This window comes from Aquarana catesbeiana, linkage group LG02 (assembly GCF_042186555.1).
Source record: "Aquarana catesbeiana isolate 2022-GZ linkage group LG02, ASM4218655v1, whole genome shotgun sequence".
Taxonomy (NCBI): Eukaryota; Metazoa; Chordata; class Amphibia; order Anura; family Ranidae; genus Aquarana; species Aquarana catesbeiana.
Genome location: NC_133325.1, coordinates 131,654,870 through 131,672,998, shown reverse-complemented (window position 1 = coordinate 131,672,998; position 18,129 = coordinate 131,654,870). Strand labels below are relative to the sequence as shown.

The 18,129-nt window shown below is 43.6% G+C and overlaps 1 protein-coding gene across 1 annotated transcript in view; it reads left to right on the top strand.

Moving 5' to 3' along the window:
* The window catches only part of RNF17 (ring finger protein 17), a 532,263-nt gene that overhangs the window by 476,260 nt on the left and 37,874 nt on the right, over nt 1-18,129 (top strand). The window contains exon 22 of the mRNA XM_073612476.1: nt 6,346-6,490. Within this exon, the coding sequence (XP_073468577.1) occupies nt 6,346-6,490 (145 nt within the window). The remainder of the gene's footprint in view (nt 1-6,345; nt 6,491-18,129) is intronic.

Here is an 18,129-nt window from a genome sequence, read left to right as displayed (position 1 = left end):
GCCCTTTCGGCATTTCAAGAAATTTAATAAGCCGGGGCAAAAAAGCGCTGGGGTTAACAAAACAAGAAAGGCAAAGGTGAATTCATCCTCAAGCCTACTACCCAAAAGAACAAAAAACAATGACTGCCTTCAGGTGGGGGGCAGATTGGCGGCTTTTTCCCACCAATGGGAGGAGATAACAGAAAACAAATTCATATTGCGCACCATAGCGGACGGTTACGCAATAGAATTCTCCACCCGCCCCCCAACCAAATACTTAGCGACCATGCTACCAAAGGACAGCAATCAAGCAAAAGTGTTTTTAGAATCCCTGCAGAAACTACTGGATCAGAAGGTGATTCGTCACGTTCCTCAAGAGGAGGAACAAAAGGGCTTCTACTCACACATCTTTGCAAAAAGAAAACCATCAGGCAAACTAAGGCTGATACTAAACCTCAAACCACTCAACCGAGGGATAAAATACAAGAGATTCAGAATGGAATCTATCTATTCGATCAGGAACATCCTACCGCGGGAGACATTCATGGCAACACTAGATTTACAGGATGCCTACCTACATGTCCCCATAAGGGAGGATCACCAAAAGTTCCTAAGGTTCGCAATTCAGGGGCCAGCAGCTACTCTGCACCTACAGTACACAGCTCTCCCCTTTGGAATCTCTTCGGCACCAAGAATATTCTCAAAAATAATGGCGGAAGCACTAAAAGGTCTAAGACAGCAGGGTATTGGAATAATACCATACTTAGACGACCTACTGTTCTTTGCGGACTCAGCAGTAATCTTAGAAAACAACCTGCGCACAAGTATGACCTATTTGCAAAACCTGGGATGGATAGTAAATGCAGAAAAATCTCAAATGACCCCAAGCCAGAGAGTGGTATACTTGGGATATGTGCTGGACTCCAGACTGTCAAAAATGTTCCTAACAAAGGAACTAAGAGAAAACTAGAAACTAGAGCCTGGGCAACCTCGGCCGCAGAGAAAGCAGGGGCAACTCCGGAGCAGATCTGCAGGGCAGCGACATGGTCGAGCTTCAGTACTTTTGCAAAGCACTACCGGATAGACCAGCTGTCTGACCAAGACCAAGCATTTGGTCGCAAAGTGCTCCAGTCTCTAACCCCACCCTAGTAAGTATTGCTTGATACATCCTCTCGGATGCTGCCCTGGAAGATGATTCGAGAAAACAGAGTTAGGTACCTGGTAACTCTTTTTCTAAGAAGTCTTCCAGGGCAGCACTAGTTCCCACCCTTGAAATGACAAAAACCAGGTACAGCGGGGGAGCTTGCAGCTTACAGGGAATTCTTTCGGTGCTTTAACATAACTGAGGCACACAGGTAAGACTGTGAAATTTATAATGGTGGACTAATGTGTTTCCCTTTTTAGGGAGGAGGAGCCTATCTCTCGGATGCTGCCCTGGAAGACTTCTTAGAAAAAGAGTTACTAGGTACCTAACTCTGTTTTTGCCCCACTGTATGTGCAGGCATGGACTCGACGGGTAGCATCCACATAAATTGCAGGATCCTATGTTTCCCGGCAGAACATTTCCCAAAGCATCACAATGCCTCCTTCAGCTTGCCTCTTTCTCATAGTACACCCTGGTGCCATCTCTTCACCAGGTAAGTGAGACACATGCACCCAGCCATTTACATGATATTAAAGAAAGCTTGATTTATCAGACCAGGCCACCTTCTTACATTGCTCTGTGGTCCAGTTTTGATACTCATATTCCCACTGTAGGAGCTTTTAAATGTGAACACAGGTTGGCATGGGCACCCTGACTGGTCTGCAGCTACTCGGTCCTATTTGAAACAAACTACAATGCACTATGTGTTCTGACAACTTTCTGTTGAACCCAGCATTAACTTTTTCAGCAACTTAAAGTGATTGTAAAGTCTCAATTAAAAAAAATAAAACATGTTATACTTACCTGCTCTATTGCAATGGATTTGCACAGAACAGCCTGGGTCCTCCTCTTCTTGGGTCCCTCTTTGCTGTTCCTGGCCCCTCCCTCCTGCCAAATGCCCCCACAGCCAGCCGCTTCCTATGTGGGCAGCTGAGCTGCAGCTCCGTGTTTCCATTCAGACACGGAGCTGCCGTTCGGCCCCGCCCCATCTCTCCCCTGATTGGCTCCCGTAGCTGTCAGTCAGTTGGTCAATGACGCTGCTGCTGTGTCTCAGACAATGGGGAGGGAGAGTCTTGGGCGGCCGAGGGATTTATGGTAATTGCTGGACAGAGATTTGGGCTCAGGTAAGTATTAGGGTGTGCTGGGGAGGCTGCTGCACATAGAAGGCTTTATATCTTGAAGCGGAGTTCCGCCGTTTTTTTTTTTTTTTTTTTTATTAAGTCAAATACTGCAGCCGCTGACTTTTAAAACATGGACACTTAACTGTCCAGGGTGCCCGTGATGTCAGCACCTGAAGCCGATCTGTCCCTCGGCTGTTGGGTGTTGCCGTCGCCATCTTCGGTAAGGGAATCAGGAAATGAAGCCTTGCGGCTTCACTTCCTGGTTTCCTACTTCGCATGCGCGACTCACGCTGCGCGTTATCAATGGTCCCTGCTGTCTACTGGGACATGTGTGTCTCCCAGAAGACAGCTGAGGGGGCGGAGAAGGCACCGGAAGTGGTGTCTATATCCGCGGTCGGGTTGCTTGGGTATCTATGCCAGGAAGTGGGAGCAAAACACCTGTATTAGACAGGTATCTGCTCCCCCCTGAAAGGTGCCAAAACGGGGGAGGGGGGTCCGAAAAGCGGAAGTTCCATTTTTTGGATGCATTAAGATAAAAAAAAAACCTGCCTTTACAACTCCTTTAACCACTGGGCACTTAAACCCCCTTAATAACCAGACCAATTTTCAGCTTTTGGTGCTCTCACATTTTGAATGACAATTACTCAGTCATGCAACACAATCTATATGATTTTTTTGTCCTTTTTTTTCACACAAATAGAGCTTTCTTTTGGTGGTATTTAATCACCGCTGGGTTCTTTATTTTTTGCGCTATAAAAGAAAAAAAGACCAAAAAATCTTTAAAAAAAAATGCATTTTTCTTCGTTTGTTATAAAATTTTGCAAATTAGTAATTTTTCTTCATATATTTTGGCCAAAATTTATACCACTACATATCTTTGGTAAAAAAATAACCCAAATCTGTGGATATTATTTGGTCTTTGTGAAAGTTATAGAGTCCAAAAGCTATGGTGCCAATATCTGAAAATTGATCACACCTGAAATACTGACGGCCTATCTAATTTCTTGAGACCCTAACATGCCAGAAAAATACAAATACCCCCCAAATGACCCCTTTTTGGAAAGAAGACATTCCAAGGTATTTAGAAAGATGCATGGTGAGTTTTTTGAAGTTGTCATATTTTTCCCACAATTCTTTGCAAAATCAAGTTTTTCTTTTTTTTTTTTTCACAAAATTGTCATATTAGCAGGTTATTTCTCTCACACAGCATATGCATACAACAAATTACACCCCAAAACACATTCTGCTATTACTCCCGAGTATGGCGCTACCACATGTGTGAGACTTTTACACAGCTTGGCCACATACAGAGGCCCAACATGCACGGAGCACCTTCAGGCGTTCTGGAGCACCCAGGCCAATTCTGACATTTCTCTCCTACATGTAAAAATCATCATTTATTTGCTAGAAAATTACATAGAACCCCAAAACATATGTTTTTTTTTACCAAAGACCCTAGAATACAATGGCGGTCATTGCAACTTTTTATCTCGCACGGTATTTGCGCAGCAATTTTTCGAACGCATTTTTTTTTTTGGAAAAAAAAGTTTTGTGCTTTAAAAAAAACCAAAACAGTAAAGTTAGCCCAATGTTTTTGCATAATGTGAAAGATGAAGTTACACCGAGTAAATAGATACCCAACATGTCACCTTTCAAAATTGCACACGCTTGTGGAATGGCGCCAAACTTCGCTACTTAAAAATCCCCATAGGAGACGCTTTAAAATTTTTTACTGGTTACATGTTTTGAGTTACAGAGGAGGTCTAGGGCCAAAATTATTGCTCTCCCTCTACCGATCGCAGCGATACCTCACATGTGTGGTTTGAACACCGTTTTCATATGTGGGCCGGACTTATGTATGCGTACGCTTCTGCATGCGAGCACACGGGGACAGGGGCGCTTTAAAATTTTTATTTTTATTGTTCATTTTACTTTATTTTAGTTTGACGCTTTTTTCCCCCAAAAAATTAGTTTTGATCACTTTTATTCCTATTACAAGGAATGTAAACATCCCTTGTAATAGGAATATGGCATGACAGGTCCTCTTTACAGTGAGATATGGGGTCAATAAGACCCCACATCTCACCTCTAGGCTGAGAAGCCTGCAATAAAAAAAAAGAAAAAAAAAAACGATCCTGGCTTCGATCGTAGCGATGAGTCGGTAGAAGCACCGGAGGGGGGGACGTCCCCCCTCGCCTCCGGTAAGAACGATCAAGCAGTGGAACAGCCGCTATGATCATTCCTGTGGTGTAGGGAATCGCTGGCTGAAAAAGATGATATCTGAGTGATGCCTGTAGCTGAACCCATCATTCAGATATCCCCGCACAAAGTCAAGGACGTCGTATGACGGCCGGCGGGCGGGAAGTGGTTAAAACGCATTTTTTTTTTTTTTTTTTACGCAAAGTTGTCCATTTATACAATATTTCTAACACATAGCATGTACATAGCAAAAATGACACCCCAAAATAGATTCTCCTACTTCTCCTGAGTACGGTGATACCACATGTGTGAGACTGCCACATACAGAGGCCGAGTATGGCCGAGTATGGCAGGGTATCGCCGAGTATGGCTGGGTATTGCACGGTATTGCGGAGTAGTGCACGGTATTGCAGAGCATTGAGGGATGGCTGAGGATGGATGGATGGCAGTTGTCACAGAGCAGCGCTGTGGGCACTACAGATGCAGCCCACAGCGCTGCTGCCATCCGATCCCTCCCCCTCACCGCTCAGTGTACCGATCGGTATACAGAGGGGACGCCGGTTTGTTTACACGTGATCGCTCCGTCATTTGACAGGGCGATCACATGGTAAACGGCCGCGATTAGCGCCGGGTCCACCCCAGGGGGTGCGCGAGAGCGGAATTCTGGGAGGACGTCACTGTACGCCCTCCCGGGGTTAAGCAACCGCCCTGTAGCCATCATTCGGCTATGGGCTGGTTAAGTGGTTAAGCTACAGTAGCTCTTCTATTAGATTAGCCTGCTGGACCTTGACCGCTCATGACCCCGTCACCAGTTTTTCTTTCTTGGTCTATTGGTAGGTTCTGACCACTGCAGAGCTAGAACATTCTATAAGAGGTGCACTTCTGGAGATGCTCTGACACAGTTGTCTAACCATTACAGTTTGGCCCATGTCAGTCGCTCAAGTCATTTGCCCATTTTTTTCTACTTTCAACACATCAACTTAAGAGACATTGTTCACTTGCTGCCTAATATATCCCACCCACTTTCAGATTCCATCATAACACGACAGGTAAAGTGAAAAACATTAATTATCAATGGTCATAATAATGGCTGATTGCTATATGTAATTTTCAAAAAACTTCTGATTTTAGAAAAAAAAATAATATAGACCCAAAACATTTCCGCTTAATTACAATGGTATGGCACATGTGATGTGAGTTTCATGACTCATGTGTTTTTACTTACAACAACAGTGAGCGTTATTATTTTGTCATGAGTTATCTGGTAAGCTTATCTCAGTCACACTAGCCCACATGTGTCAAAAACCAGGCGGCCCGCCAGGCCATTGCAAGTGGTCCTTGCACCTCTCTTGCAGTTGCGGCACGCCCCTTGCCTCTGCCCCCACCTTGTCTGAGCAGTCAGCTTAAGAGAGGAGGACAGAACCCCTCTGCCAGATCCTGTGCTTCTCTATCTAGCTGTGGAGAGGCATGTCTCTGCCCCCCCCCCAATCTTAGCAGTTGGCAGCGGAAAGGAGGTCAGAACTCCTACAGATCCTGTGCTTCTCTGTGCAGCAGCACCCCCTCCTCTGCCCTCCAGCAGACTCCCACAACTCCAGCCCTCATATGGTCCTTCTCACGGACCCTGCACTTTCTGCTTCCCTGCTCTGCCACCAGCGTCGTCTGCAGCAGCACAAGGTAACGGGGTTGCAGTGTGATGTAAAGAGAGGGTGGGGGACTCTTGATGGTGGGGGTGAGGTGCTCTGAACAGCTAGTCTTACAGATAAAACCAGTCCTTCGAGGGCAGCCATAATGCTGATGTGGCCTTTGAGAAATGGAGTTTGACATCCCTGTACTAGCCCATGGTATGTTGGTTATAATCTGCTTTGTGTGTGTAATGCATTGTTTATGGTCTCTCTTGCATAGATGTTTATTTACATTAAGAACAGGGGAGAGATGTCACACATCAGCAATGAAAATCAAGAGAGTGACTGTGACACAGTGGAAGTCAAACTGAAAGAAATCAACAACAAAGCAAATAATTTACCATGCTTGACAGATTTTAAAACAGGTACTGTGGGATATATAAAAAAAAAGTCTGTTTTGTAACTATGGTAGTGCTTAGCGCTAGAAAACTCTAATTGCCTGGCATTATTAATCTTAAATTCATTTGCAGAAACTCCAAGGAAATACAGTGGGTATAGAAAAGAATCGCCTCCTTTAAAATAATCACATTTTGCTGCTTTGCAGCCTGAAATGAAAACACAATTTTAGTTTTATACAGCTGTATTTACTTAGTGTAACTTAGAACATCCAAGTGTAAGATGATATATAACACCAACATGTAAGGAAAAAAAAAAAAAAAAACTATCACTGAGTTGGAAAAAGGATCACCCACTTATGTCAGTATTTTATTGAAATATTTGTTGCTTTAATTACAGCCTTTAGTCTGTTGGTCTCTGCTAACTTTACACATCTAGACTTTGCAATATTTGCCCACTCTTCTTAGCAGAACTGCTCAAGTTCAGTTCAATTTGATGGTGACCATTTGTGGACTGCAGTCTTCAAGTCATTCCACAGATTTTCAATGGGTTTTAGGTCTGGGCTCTGACTAGGCCATGCAAGGACATTCACCTTTTTCTCCTTCAACCACTATGTGGTCATTTTTTGTCATTGTCATGATGGAAGGTAAACCTTCTTCCCATTGACAACTTTCTAGCAAAGGGCAGCAGATTTCTAGCAAAGAGCAAGAATGTGACGGTATTTTGCCCCATCCATTTTTCCTTTTATCCTGACGTGCTTCAGTCCCTGTTACGGAGAAACACCCTCATAACTGGATATTACCACCTCCATGCTTTACTGTAGGAATGGTGTTTGGATGGTGAGCTGTATTGGATTTCCGCCAGGTATATTGTTTGGTGTTGAGGCCAAATAATTCAGTTTTTGTCTCCTCTAACCATAACACCTTTTTTCCGTGTGGCCTCAGAATCTTTAAGGTGCGTTTTGGCAAAGCTCAGTCATAACTGCATGTAGCGTTTCTTGAGGAGTGTTTTGGGGGGTTTTTTTTCGATACTCCCATACAAGCCATATGTGTGGAGAATTTGTGATATTGTTGTCACATTCACACAATGACCACTCTTTGTCAGACATTCCTGCAACTGCTTCAGAGTTGCTGTAGGCCTCTTAGAAGCCTCTCTGACCAGTTTCCTCCTGGCTCTTTCATTCAGTTTGGAGCAATGTCCTGTTCAAGGGATTGTCTGTGTTGTACCAAATACCTTCCGCTTCTGAATACTAGACTTCACTGTGCTCCCAGGCATTGATCTAGCCTTCAAAAAAAATTTGTATCCATCTCCTTAACAAATTAAGAGATAATCCCGATATTAAAGGGATTAACATACAAGGCAAAGAGTACAAAGTTTCTGCTTTTGCAGATGATATCTTACTCTCCCTGACAGCCCCAACTACCTCCATACCCAATTTGCTTAAAGATATAGAACACTTTGGGTCCTTGTCATATTTAAAGATCAATTATGCGAAATCGCAAGCGCTAAATATTTCACTCACAACACGGGAGGTGGAACGCTGCCAGACATCCTTCCCCTTCCAGTGGAACCAACGGGCTATACCCTATCTAGGTATTAATATAACTACTAATTTAATGGACTTATATAGCGCCAACTTTAGCAAGGTTCTAAAAAAAGCACAACTTGACCTTAAGGAATGGGGAAAAATCAATGTATCTTGGTTCGGCCGCGCTGCTCTTTTAAAAAATGATAACCCTGGCGCTGTTCCTCCACATTATCCAATGTCTTCCTATTAGCCTTCCGGCCTCCTTTTTTCGATGCATACAAGAAGATGTGCACACTGTTCCTTTGAAAGGGCTCGCCGCCACGCATTAAGTTTACCCGTCTCACGCGTCTAAAACTCAGAGGTGGTATCGGGCTGCCAGATCTGCACAAATATTTTCTAGCAAGTGACCTCTCCCGGCTCGTGGATTGGAATATACATGAAGCGGGAAAGGTCTGGGTCACCTTAGAGAAATCGTTCTCCCAAACCCCACTTGAGTCCCTACCCTGGATCTTCAAGAAATATGATACAGCGCTGCGCTAAAACAAACTAAGTAAGCAGCCAACACACCCGTAGACTCAGGGAGAACAGAACAACTAAAAAATGCACAGTGTGGCGCTATTAAGTGAATACAGTATGAACAAAGTAAACATAAATTATTCAAATCAAAAACATCTCATGTGAGCATTTGTGACAGTGACTAGTGAAAGAATAACACATATGTGTATATAGATGATTTAAGCATCGAAGGCAAAATCAAATATAGAGTCCATAACACCAAAAAGAAAAAGTCCGTGATAGCAGTGTGTAAATGGTATACAGGTGTTCTTCTTGTATATGCAGGAAGATCAATTGGACCCGGTAGCCTGGTAGATGAATGGACCATAAACGACCAAAGGTGCACAGAAATTTAAAAACGGTGCCAGGACCATCACCAGAAGATATGGAGGCTTACCAGAAGTAGTGGCCTGAAATAGCGTATGCTAGAACAGGTCAAGAAGGCTTGGTGACCAACTGGTCTAGATGTATTGTCTGGATAGATGTCATCACCACACCAACGGAGGGAAGGGGGGGGAAGCAATCAGCACGATTTCCTCGAAAATAATCACACCACCCAGCCAAGCGAAAGATTCATGTACCATGTGAGAGATGAAGACACTCACATAGTGTAATAACGTATTAACTTGGATTTATTAAAAATAGCAATAAAAAACAAACTCACATTTTGTGCAGATTTACATGCCTGTTTGATCTGCACAAAATGTGAGTTTGTTTTGTATGTGAGTGTCTTCATCTCTCACATGGTACATGAATCTTTCGCTTGGCTGGGTGGTGTGATTATTTTCGAGGAAATCGTGCTGATTGCTTCCCCCCCTTCCCTCCGTTGGTGTGGTGATGACATCTATCCAGACAATACATCTAGACCAGTTGGTCGTTTATGGTCCATTCATCTACCAGGCTACCGGGTCCAATTGATCTTCCTGCATATACAACGAACACCTGTATACCATTTACACACTGCCTATCACGGACTTTTTCTTTTTGGTGTTATGGACTCTATATTTGATTTTGCCTTCGATGCTTAAATCATCTATATACACATATGTGTTAATTCTTTCACTAGTCACTGTCACAAATGCTCACATGAGATGTTTTTGATTTGAATAATTTATGTTTACTTTGTTCATACTGTATTCACTTAATAGCGCCACACTGTGCATTTTTTTACCTACCCTGGATCTTACCCAAACATTGGCCACAGAAAATAGTAAGACACCCTCTCATCTCAGCCTCATGAGGAGCCTTCAAACGGTCAATTAAAATTTCATCACTTTCCTCCATCCCGGGCCCACTAACCCCTCTGAGGGGGTAACCCTGACTTTACGCCAGGGCTTTCACCATCTTTTCTTAACCAAGCCTGGCCACATGACAATACTAGCGCACCAGTTTTATACAGGTAAAACACCCTAGATCATAATGAGAACCTAGATTGACTTGTCCCCTCGTCCATTCCTTCCCCTTCTCGTGACATTACCGACAAATTAGGACACTTCCTCTCCACCCAGGGCACAACACAGACATGGACAAGACCATTAACCCCATTTGAGGAATTATGTACCCGAGCCCCCCCGTTGAGACATCTCATTTCCTACATATACAACGAGCTTATAGAGGATGCTACTTGCCCCACTGACCCCGCACGCACGAAATGGGAAAAAGATCTGCAGATGACCTTCACCGACGAGGACTGGTCATGTATCTATGAATGCGTACATAAGGGTTCCCTTAATGTGGCCATCCAAGAGAATGGATACAAAATTCTAACACGCTGGTACAGGACCCCGGCGCTTCTACATAAATTTTCTCCGACAATCCCAGATACATGTTGGAGGTGTGGAAAGGCAGCGGCGGGACTATATTACATGTATGGTGGGAATGTGATCTCATTCAACCATATTGGAAGGAGGTACACGATCTTATTACACACATTACGACGTACTCCCTAACATTCTCCCCTGATCAATACCTCCTACACCATACTCACTTAACTAAAAACGAATACTACAGGTCACTGGCAATGCACTTGGTGAATGCGGCTAGACTGTGCGTTCCGACACATTGGAGATCCACGTCCGCCCCTATGATCGGGGAGTGGTTTCGTAGGATCTCCAAGATAGAGGAGATGGAGGAGCTGGTCCATATATCGCAGGAGAGAATCCAAAAATTTACGACCACATGGGCCTGTTGGACACACTTCAAACTGTCCCAGCGCTTTGGCGAATATAACCCCTGAACCTTTTCAACTTTACCCCTTGGGGGATAGAAGGTAGAGGAAGCTGCGGGGGGGCAGGACGGAGACGGGGGGAAGACCTTGTTCCCTTCCTCCCTCCCCCCCCCCCCCTATTTTATTTCCCTATTCCCTCACCAATCCCCCTTCTACAGTTCTTTTCTCCCCTGCCCCACTATTGTAGGGCTTATTCTCTGTGTAACTTGATCCCCCTCCCCTCCCCCCTCGTGCCTCTTTTTTCCTCCCTCCCTCTTCCTTTGCTCTCCTCTTACCCCTTTTCTCCTTTTTCTCTCCCCTTCTTCCTTTCTGTTACTTCTCCTTTTGTTCATAACCCTTACACTCTGAATGGTGCTATAATACCCTTTCATTACTTACCCTAAAAGGGTTAATTAAGACAATCTGTTAAATAACTGATGTACAACCTAATATTTTGAATTTGATATTGGATATGCCTATATTATCTATATGTACCTCAGATTTGTGAAACAATTTGTACCATGTAATATCCTGGTCACTGTTTACGTTCTCTGTTTTGTGCATCGGACAATAAATATTATTATGGAAAAAAAAAAAAAAATTGTATCCATATACTGACTTGTGCCTGTCCACAACTTTATCCCAGAGATCTTTTGACAGTGCCTTGCTACCTATATAGTTGATTATTTGTTTCAGTTGCACTACCAGGAATTGAAATGCTCCAGTAAGGCTCTTTTCATGCCGAGCTTGTCAAAATGACCATAGCTGATCACAGTTTAAATTTGAATTGCTTTGTGTGCCACTGAGAAGGTGTTTAGCTACACTTGATTGAGTTTACAAGTCTTTTTTGGGGGCTGATCCTTTTTTCCAACTTGGTGATTGTTTTTTATTGTTTTTTTCTGACATGTTGGTGTATTATCTTTCACTTGGAGGTTATAAGTTAAGTAAATACAGCTGGATAAAACAACTGTCGATCTTCATTTCAAGCTGAAAAGCAACAAAATATGATTATTTGAAAGGGGATGGTTCTTTTCTATACCCACTTTATATATGTGATTTATGTCTCATCTTTTAATTCTCTCTCTCTCTCTCTCTCTCTCTCTCTCTCTCTCTCTCTCTCTCTCTCTCTCTCTCTCTCTCTCTCTCTCTCTCTCTCTCTCTCTCTCTCTCTCTCTCTCTCTCTCTCTCTCTCTCTCTCTCTCTCTCTCTCTCTCTCTCTCTCTCTCTCTCTCTCTCTCTCTCTCTCTCTCTCTCTCTCTCTCTCTCTCTCTCTCTCTCATCAGTGAAATAACATACAATTTGCAAGAACTAAAATTTTACCTCTAACAGATAGTTTTTACAGAAATAGCAGCCCCAGTTCTAGTTCATTTCTAAGCAGGCACCCTGGCATGCAGACAGCTGACCCTCAAGTTTGAGTTTTATGGTCGCCCCTTTGACAGCACCATTTTAGGTCTTGGTCTTATATTGTTAAAAGCAACGACTCAATACAATGTCAAATTGTTGCTAATTTTATTTCTCTGTACTAGGCAAGTCTTTTGCACTGACTATATTATGTTCATAGCTTTAAGCTGGCTACACACTATACAATTTTCTTCACATTTTTTTCCTTTAGATTTACCAAAACCATATAATATGAGGTCAAACCTAATTACTTTCAATGTGTATGCAATCAGTTAGGCCCTTGCACTACATAGTTGAGTGTAAGTTTAAAGGAAATTGAACAACAAACATTATATAATGTGTATCCACCTTTAGTGCAATTCAAGATCACTTAATATGAAGGTTAGATATTATCCTTCCAATACAGTGAGAGGGGGGCATCTAGTTTGTAGCCATTTAAAGTATGTCTAAAGGCTCCAGTATGACAATCTGGAGAAGTCTCAAATCCAGTTACTAAGTGTTGCACAATAAAATTAATATTTTACCTTTCACGAGTGAGCTACAGTGGGGCAAAAAAGTATTTTAATCAGCCACCAATTGTGCAAGTTCTCCCAACTTATGAGAGAGGCCTGTAATTGTCATAGGTATACCTCAACTATGAGACACAAAATGTGGAAACAAATCCAGACAATCACATGGTCTGATTTTTGAAAGAATTTGCAAATTATGGTGGAAAATAAGTATTTGGTCACCTACAAACAAGCAAGATTTCTGGCTCTCACAGACCTGTATCATCTTCTTTAAGAGGCTCCTCTGTCCTCCACTCATTACCAGTATTATTGGCACCTGTTTGAGGTTGTGGACAGGTGTCTTTTATACTGATAACGAGTTCAAACAGTCACACTCCAAACTCCACTATGGTGAAGATCAAAGAGCTGTCGAAGGACACCAGAAACAAAATTGTAGACCTGCACCAGGCTGGGAAGACTGAATCCTGCAATAGGCAAGCAGCTTGGTGTGAAGAAATCAACTGTGGGAGCAATAATTAGAAAATTGAAGACATACAAAACCACTGATAATCTCCCTTGATCTGGGGCTCCACGTAAGATCTTACCCCGTGGGATCAAAATAATCACAAGAACGGTAAGCAAAAAATCCCAGAACTGCACAGGGGGACCTAGTGAATGACCTGCAGAGAGCTGGGACCAACGTAACAAAGGCTACCATCAGTAACACACTACGCCACCAGGGACTCAGATTCTACAGTGCCAGACGTGTCCCCCTGCTTAAGACAGTACATGTCAGGGCCTGTCTGAGGTTTGCTAGAGAGCATTTGGATGATCCAGAAGAGGATTGGGAGAATGTCAGATGAAACCAAAGTAGAACTGTTTAGTAGAAACACAACTCGTCGTGTTTGGAGGAGAGAGAATGCTGAGTTGCAACCAAAGAACACCATGCCTACTGTGAAGCATGGGGGTGGCAACATCATGCTTTGGGGCTGTTTCTCTGCAAAGGGAACAGGACGACTGATCCGTGCGCATGAAAGAATGAATGGGGCCATGTATCGTGAGATTTTGAGTGCAAACCTCCTCCCATCAGCAAGGGCATTGAAGATGAAACGTGGCTGGGTCTTTCAGCGTGACAGTGATTCCAAACACACCGCCCGGGCAACAAAGGAGTGGCTTCGTAAGAAGCATTTCAAGGTCCTGGAGTGGTCTAGCCAGTCTCCAGATCTCAACCCCATAGAAAACCTTTGGAGGGAGTTGAAAGTCCGTGTTGCCAAGCGACAGCCCCAAAACATCACTGCTCTAGAGGAGATCTGCATGGAGGAATGGGCCAACATACCAGCAACAGTGTGTGACAACCTTGTGAAAACTTACAGAAAATGTTTGACCTTTGTCATTGCCAACAAAGGACATATAACAAAGTTTTGAGATGAACTTTTGATATTGACCAAATACTTATTTTCCACCATAATTTGCAAATAAATTCTTTCAAAAATCAGACACTGTGATTGTCTGGATTTGTTTCCACATTTTGTCTCTCATAGTTGAGGTAGAGGTATACCTATGACAATTACAGGCCTCATCTTTTTAAGTGGGAGAACTTGCACAATTGGAGGCTGACTAAATACTTTTTTGCCCCACTGTAAATCCTGCTTCATTAGTGCCTCACATTTTTCCCAGCAACTTCAGCTAACTGTAGGTGTGTTTCAGCAATAGGCATTGCTGCCAATCCAGAATTAAGTGGGTAGGACTAGGTGTGGTCAGTTGCTGATTCACAAGCATACAAGCTTGTGAATCAGCAGTGACCAGGGGCATTGCCAGGTCCACAAAAGATCTGGGGCAGAGCCCATAGCAGCGATGTAAAGAAAGTCATATGCTTGGGCGGGCATACACGTGTATATAAAATGCGGCTGCGGACATGGTACAGATGTCAGAGGCTGCGGACACGGTACAGATGTCAGAGGCTGCGGACACGGTACAGATGTCAGAGGCTGCGGACACGGTACAGATGTCAGAGGCTGCGGACACGGTACAGATGTCAGAGGCTGCGGACGCGGTACAGATGTCAGAGGCTGCGGACGCGGTACAGATGTCAGAGGCTGTGGAGGGGTCTTACCAGGCTGTGGTGAGAGGCGGGCGCCACCGCCTAAATCCTCACAAAGTGCCACTGCTGCCTTACATTTAAAAATGTAGAAGTATCCCGAGAGTATGGCACTGCTGCATAAGGTAGGACACTCAGGGCTATGGGCCCCAGGTTTGGGGCTACAGCCCCAGAAAGCCCCCTTCCCAGCCACACCCACTGCAGCATATTTTCTTGCCACTGTGCTGCAAGCAGGCACAACCTACATGTGAGTGGCAACACAAGAAGCTGCATATGGTGAACTTTAATGGCACGCCCAACAGGTATTTGTAGGACTTGTAAGGAAGAAAACCAAAACTGCAAACATTTTGTGACCAGAACTAGATTCTTGCATCAATAAAAAAAAAAGTGATACTAAACACACACTGTTTAATGTGCATTATCCCTTTGTTTAAAGCGGTTGTATGCCCCACTTGCTCATTTTTACCTACAGGTAAGCCCTTACCTGTAGGTAAAATGTATATGTCCGAAACCTGCACAGTTTAGGAGATATTCACCCTGCATGCAGCCACTGACGTCAGTGGTGCATGCACTTTCAAGGCCCGGCGGATCGTGCTGGAAATTCAGAGCTCCTTGCCGGAACAGAGCAGCGCTGGAGTCCGCGAACCCAGAAGAAACATGTCAGTCCCCTCAGCAGTGACCGGGTGTGCTGCGGGGGGCTTCTTTTAAGGTAGGTAAGTATTTCATAATGTGCTAGTATGTAATGCACATTAGCACATTATGCTATTGTCTTGCAGGTTTTTTGTTTTTTCAGTAGTTTACAACCGCTTTAAGGGTCCCGAGCCCCGAGGGCTTTCACACTGGAGCGATGCGCTGGCAGGACGGTAAAAAAAAGTCCTGCTAGCAGCATCTTCGGAGCGGTGAAGGAGCGGAGTGTATACCGCTCCTGCCCATTGAAATCAATGGGACGGCGCGGCTATACTGCCGGCAAAGCGCCTCTGCAGAGGCGCTTTGCAGTGGTTTTTAACCATTTTTAGGCCGCTAGCGGGGGGTAAAACCGCCCCGCTAGCGGCCGCATACCGACGGTAAAGCGCCCGCCCCAGTGTGAAAGGGCTATAAGTATACAGATGATGGCACTATTTATTTTAATTAAATGCCTTTTTTCATAATCAGTGACCCAGTTTTTTCCCAGGACCATCTGCAGGGAAACATCAGCTGGAGGGGCTTTTAGTCCTCTGCTGCCAGTCACATGTTCAAAGAAAAAAAAGGCCTTTGAAATACAAAGGATAAATGCATAAATAGCATCAAAAAGTGTTTTAAATTGTCATACAAATATGTATTTGAAACAGAGAAAAGTGACGGCATAAAGACGAAGTGGTTCATAAAGTCTGCCCTGTGCCGTGGGTTTTTTTTTTTTTTCTTCATTTATCCTTTTTTTTTTTTTTTATTATTATTATTATTACTTTGGGATGAGGAAGGGGGGTTGTCGGTATTTATTTTTTTTTTGTCTGTGTATAGTTCTGTTTGTCCCAAACTTCAGCCCCAGAGGGATTTACCCCTGTAATGACCAGACCATTTTTTGCAATATGGCACTGCGTCGCTTTGCATGACCCAAACAATATTGATGAAGTCTATTCCAAACATCAACTACTCTCTTGGTAAAATAATACCTTCTAAGATTTGTTTTGAGCGTTTCTTCTTCTAGTTTGAAATCATGTTCTTGTGTTTTTGATTTTGGCTTTAATATTTAAAATACTTCCCGCCTGAACCTTATTTAACCCCCTTTGATGTGTAGCTTTTAGTCATGTCTGCCCTTTCTCATCCTGACTGTACAGTACATTTTTAGTTCCTGAAGTCTCTCCTGATGATTTATACCTCAGACCTTTCACCATTTTTGTTACCCATCTCTGAACTCATTCCCTCTTATCAGTATCTTTTTGTGATGTCTTGAGAAATGGACACAGTATTCTAAATGAGGGCTCACTAAAGATCTACTGTATATAGGGGAATCAGGACCTCCTCCTTCCTGCTCGTGACCCCTACCGATACATCCTAGAATTCTAATTGCATTTCCCACTGCTTGGCCGCTCTGCTTGCTCATTTTGCAATCATCTGAAATAAGTACCCCCAAATCTCTTTCCTCTGTAGTGCTGGCCAACTGTACCCCCAATGGGGTACTCTGTCAAGGGATTATTTTCCCTTAGGTGTGTTTTACATTTGGAAAAGTTGACCCTCAGTTTTCACTGCTTTGACCAATCTTCCAGCAATGCCAAATCATGCTCCGTGTTAGTAAGGGATATCAATCTTATTACACACCTTTGTGTCATCAGCAAAAAGACATACCTTACCCACCTGGCTCTTAGTTATATCACATATATGCACTCACCGGCCACTTTATTAGGTACACCTGTTCAATTGCTTGGTAACACAAATTGCTAAGCCGCCAATTGCATGGCAGCAACTCAGTGCATTTAGACGTGGTGAAGACGACTTGCTGAAGTTCAAACCAAGCATCAGAATGGGGAAGAAATGGGATTTAAGTGACTTTGAACGTGGCATGGTTGGTGCAAGTATTTAAAAAAAACAAAAACTGATGATCTACTGCTATTTTCATGCACAACCTAGCATCTCTAGGGTTTACAGAGAATGGTCAGAGAAAGAGCATATATTCAGTGAGCGGCAGCTGTGTGGATGAAAATGCTTTCTTGATGTCAGAGGAGAATGGGCAGACTGGTTTGAGATGATAGAAAGGCAACAGTAACTTAAATAACCACTTGTTACAAAGAAGGTATGCAGAATGCTATATCTGAACGCACAACACATTGAACCTTGAAGCAGATGGGCTACAGCAGCAGAAGACCATATCGGGTGCCACTTCTGTCAGCTAAGAACAGGAAACTGAGGCTACAATTCACACAGGCTCACCAAAATTGGACAATGGAAGATTGGAGAAATGTTGCTTGGTCTGATGAGTCTCAATCTCAGGTGCAACATTCAGATGGTAGGGTCAGAATTTGGCGTAAACAACATAAAAGCATGGATCCACCTGCCTTGTATCAACAGTTCAGGCTGGTGGTGTAATGGTGTGGGGGATGTTTTCTTGGCACACTTTGGGACCCTTAGTACCAATTGAGCATCATTTAAACACCACAGCCTACCTGAGTATTGATGCTGATCATGTCCATCCCTTTATGACTACAGTGTACCCATCTTCTGATGACTACTTCCCGCAGAATAATGCACCATGTCACAAAGCTCAAATCATCTCAAACTGGTTTCTTCAACATGACAATAAGGTCACTGTACTCCAATGACCTCCACAGTCATCCAATAGAGCACCTTTGGGATGTGGTGGAATGGGAGATTCACATCATGCATGTGCAGCTGACAAATCTGCAGCAACTGCTATCATC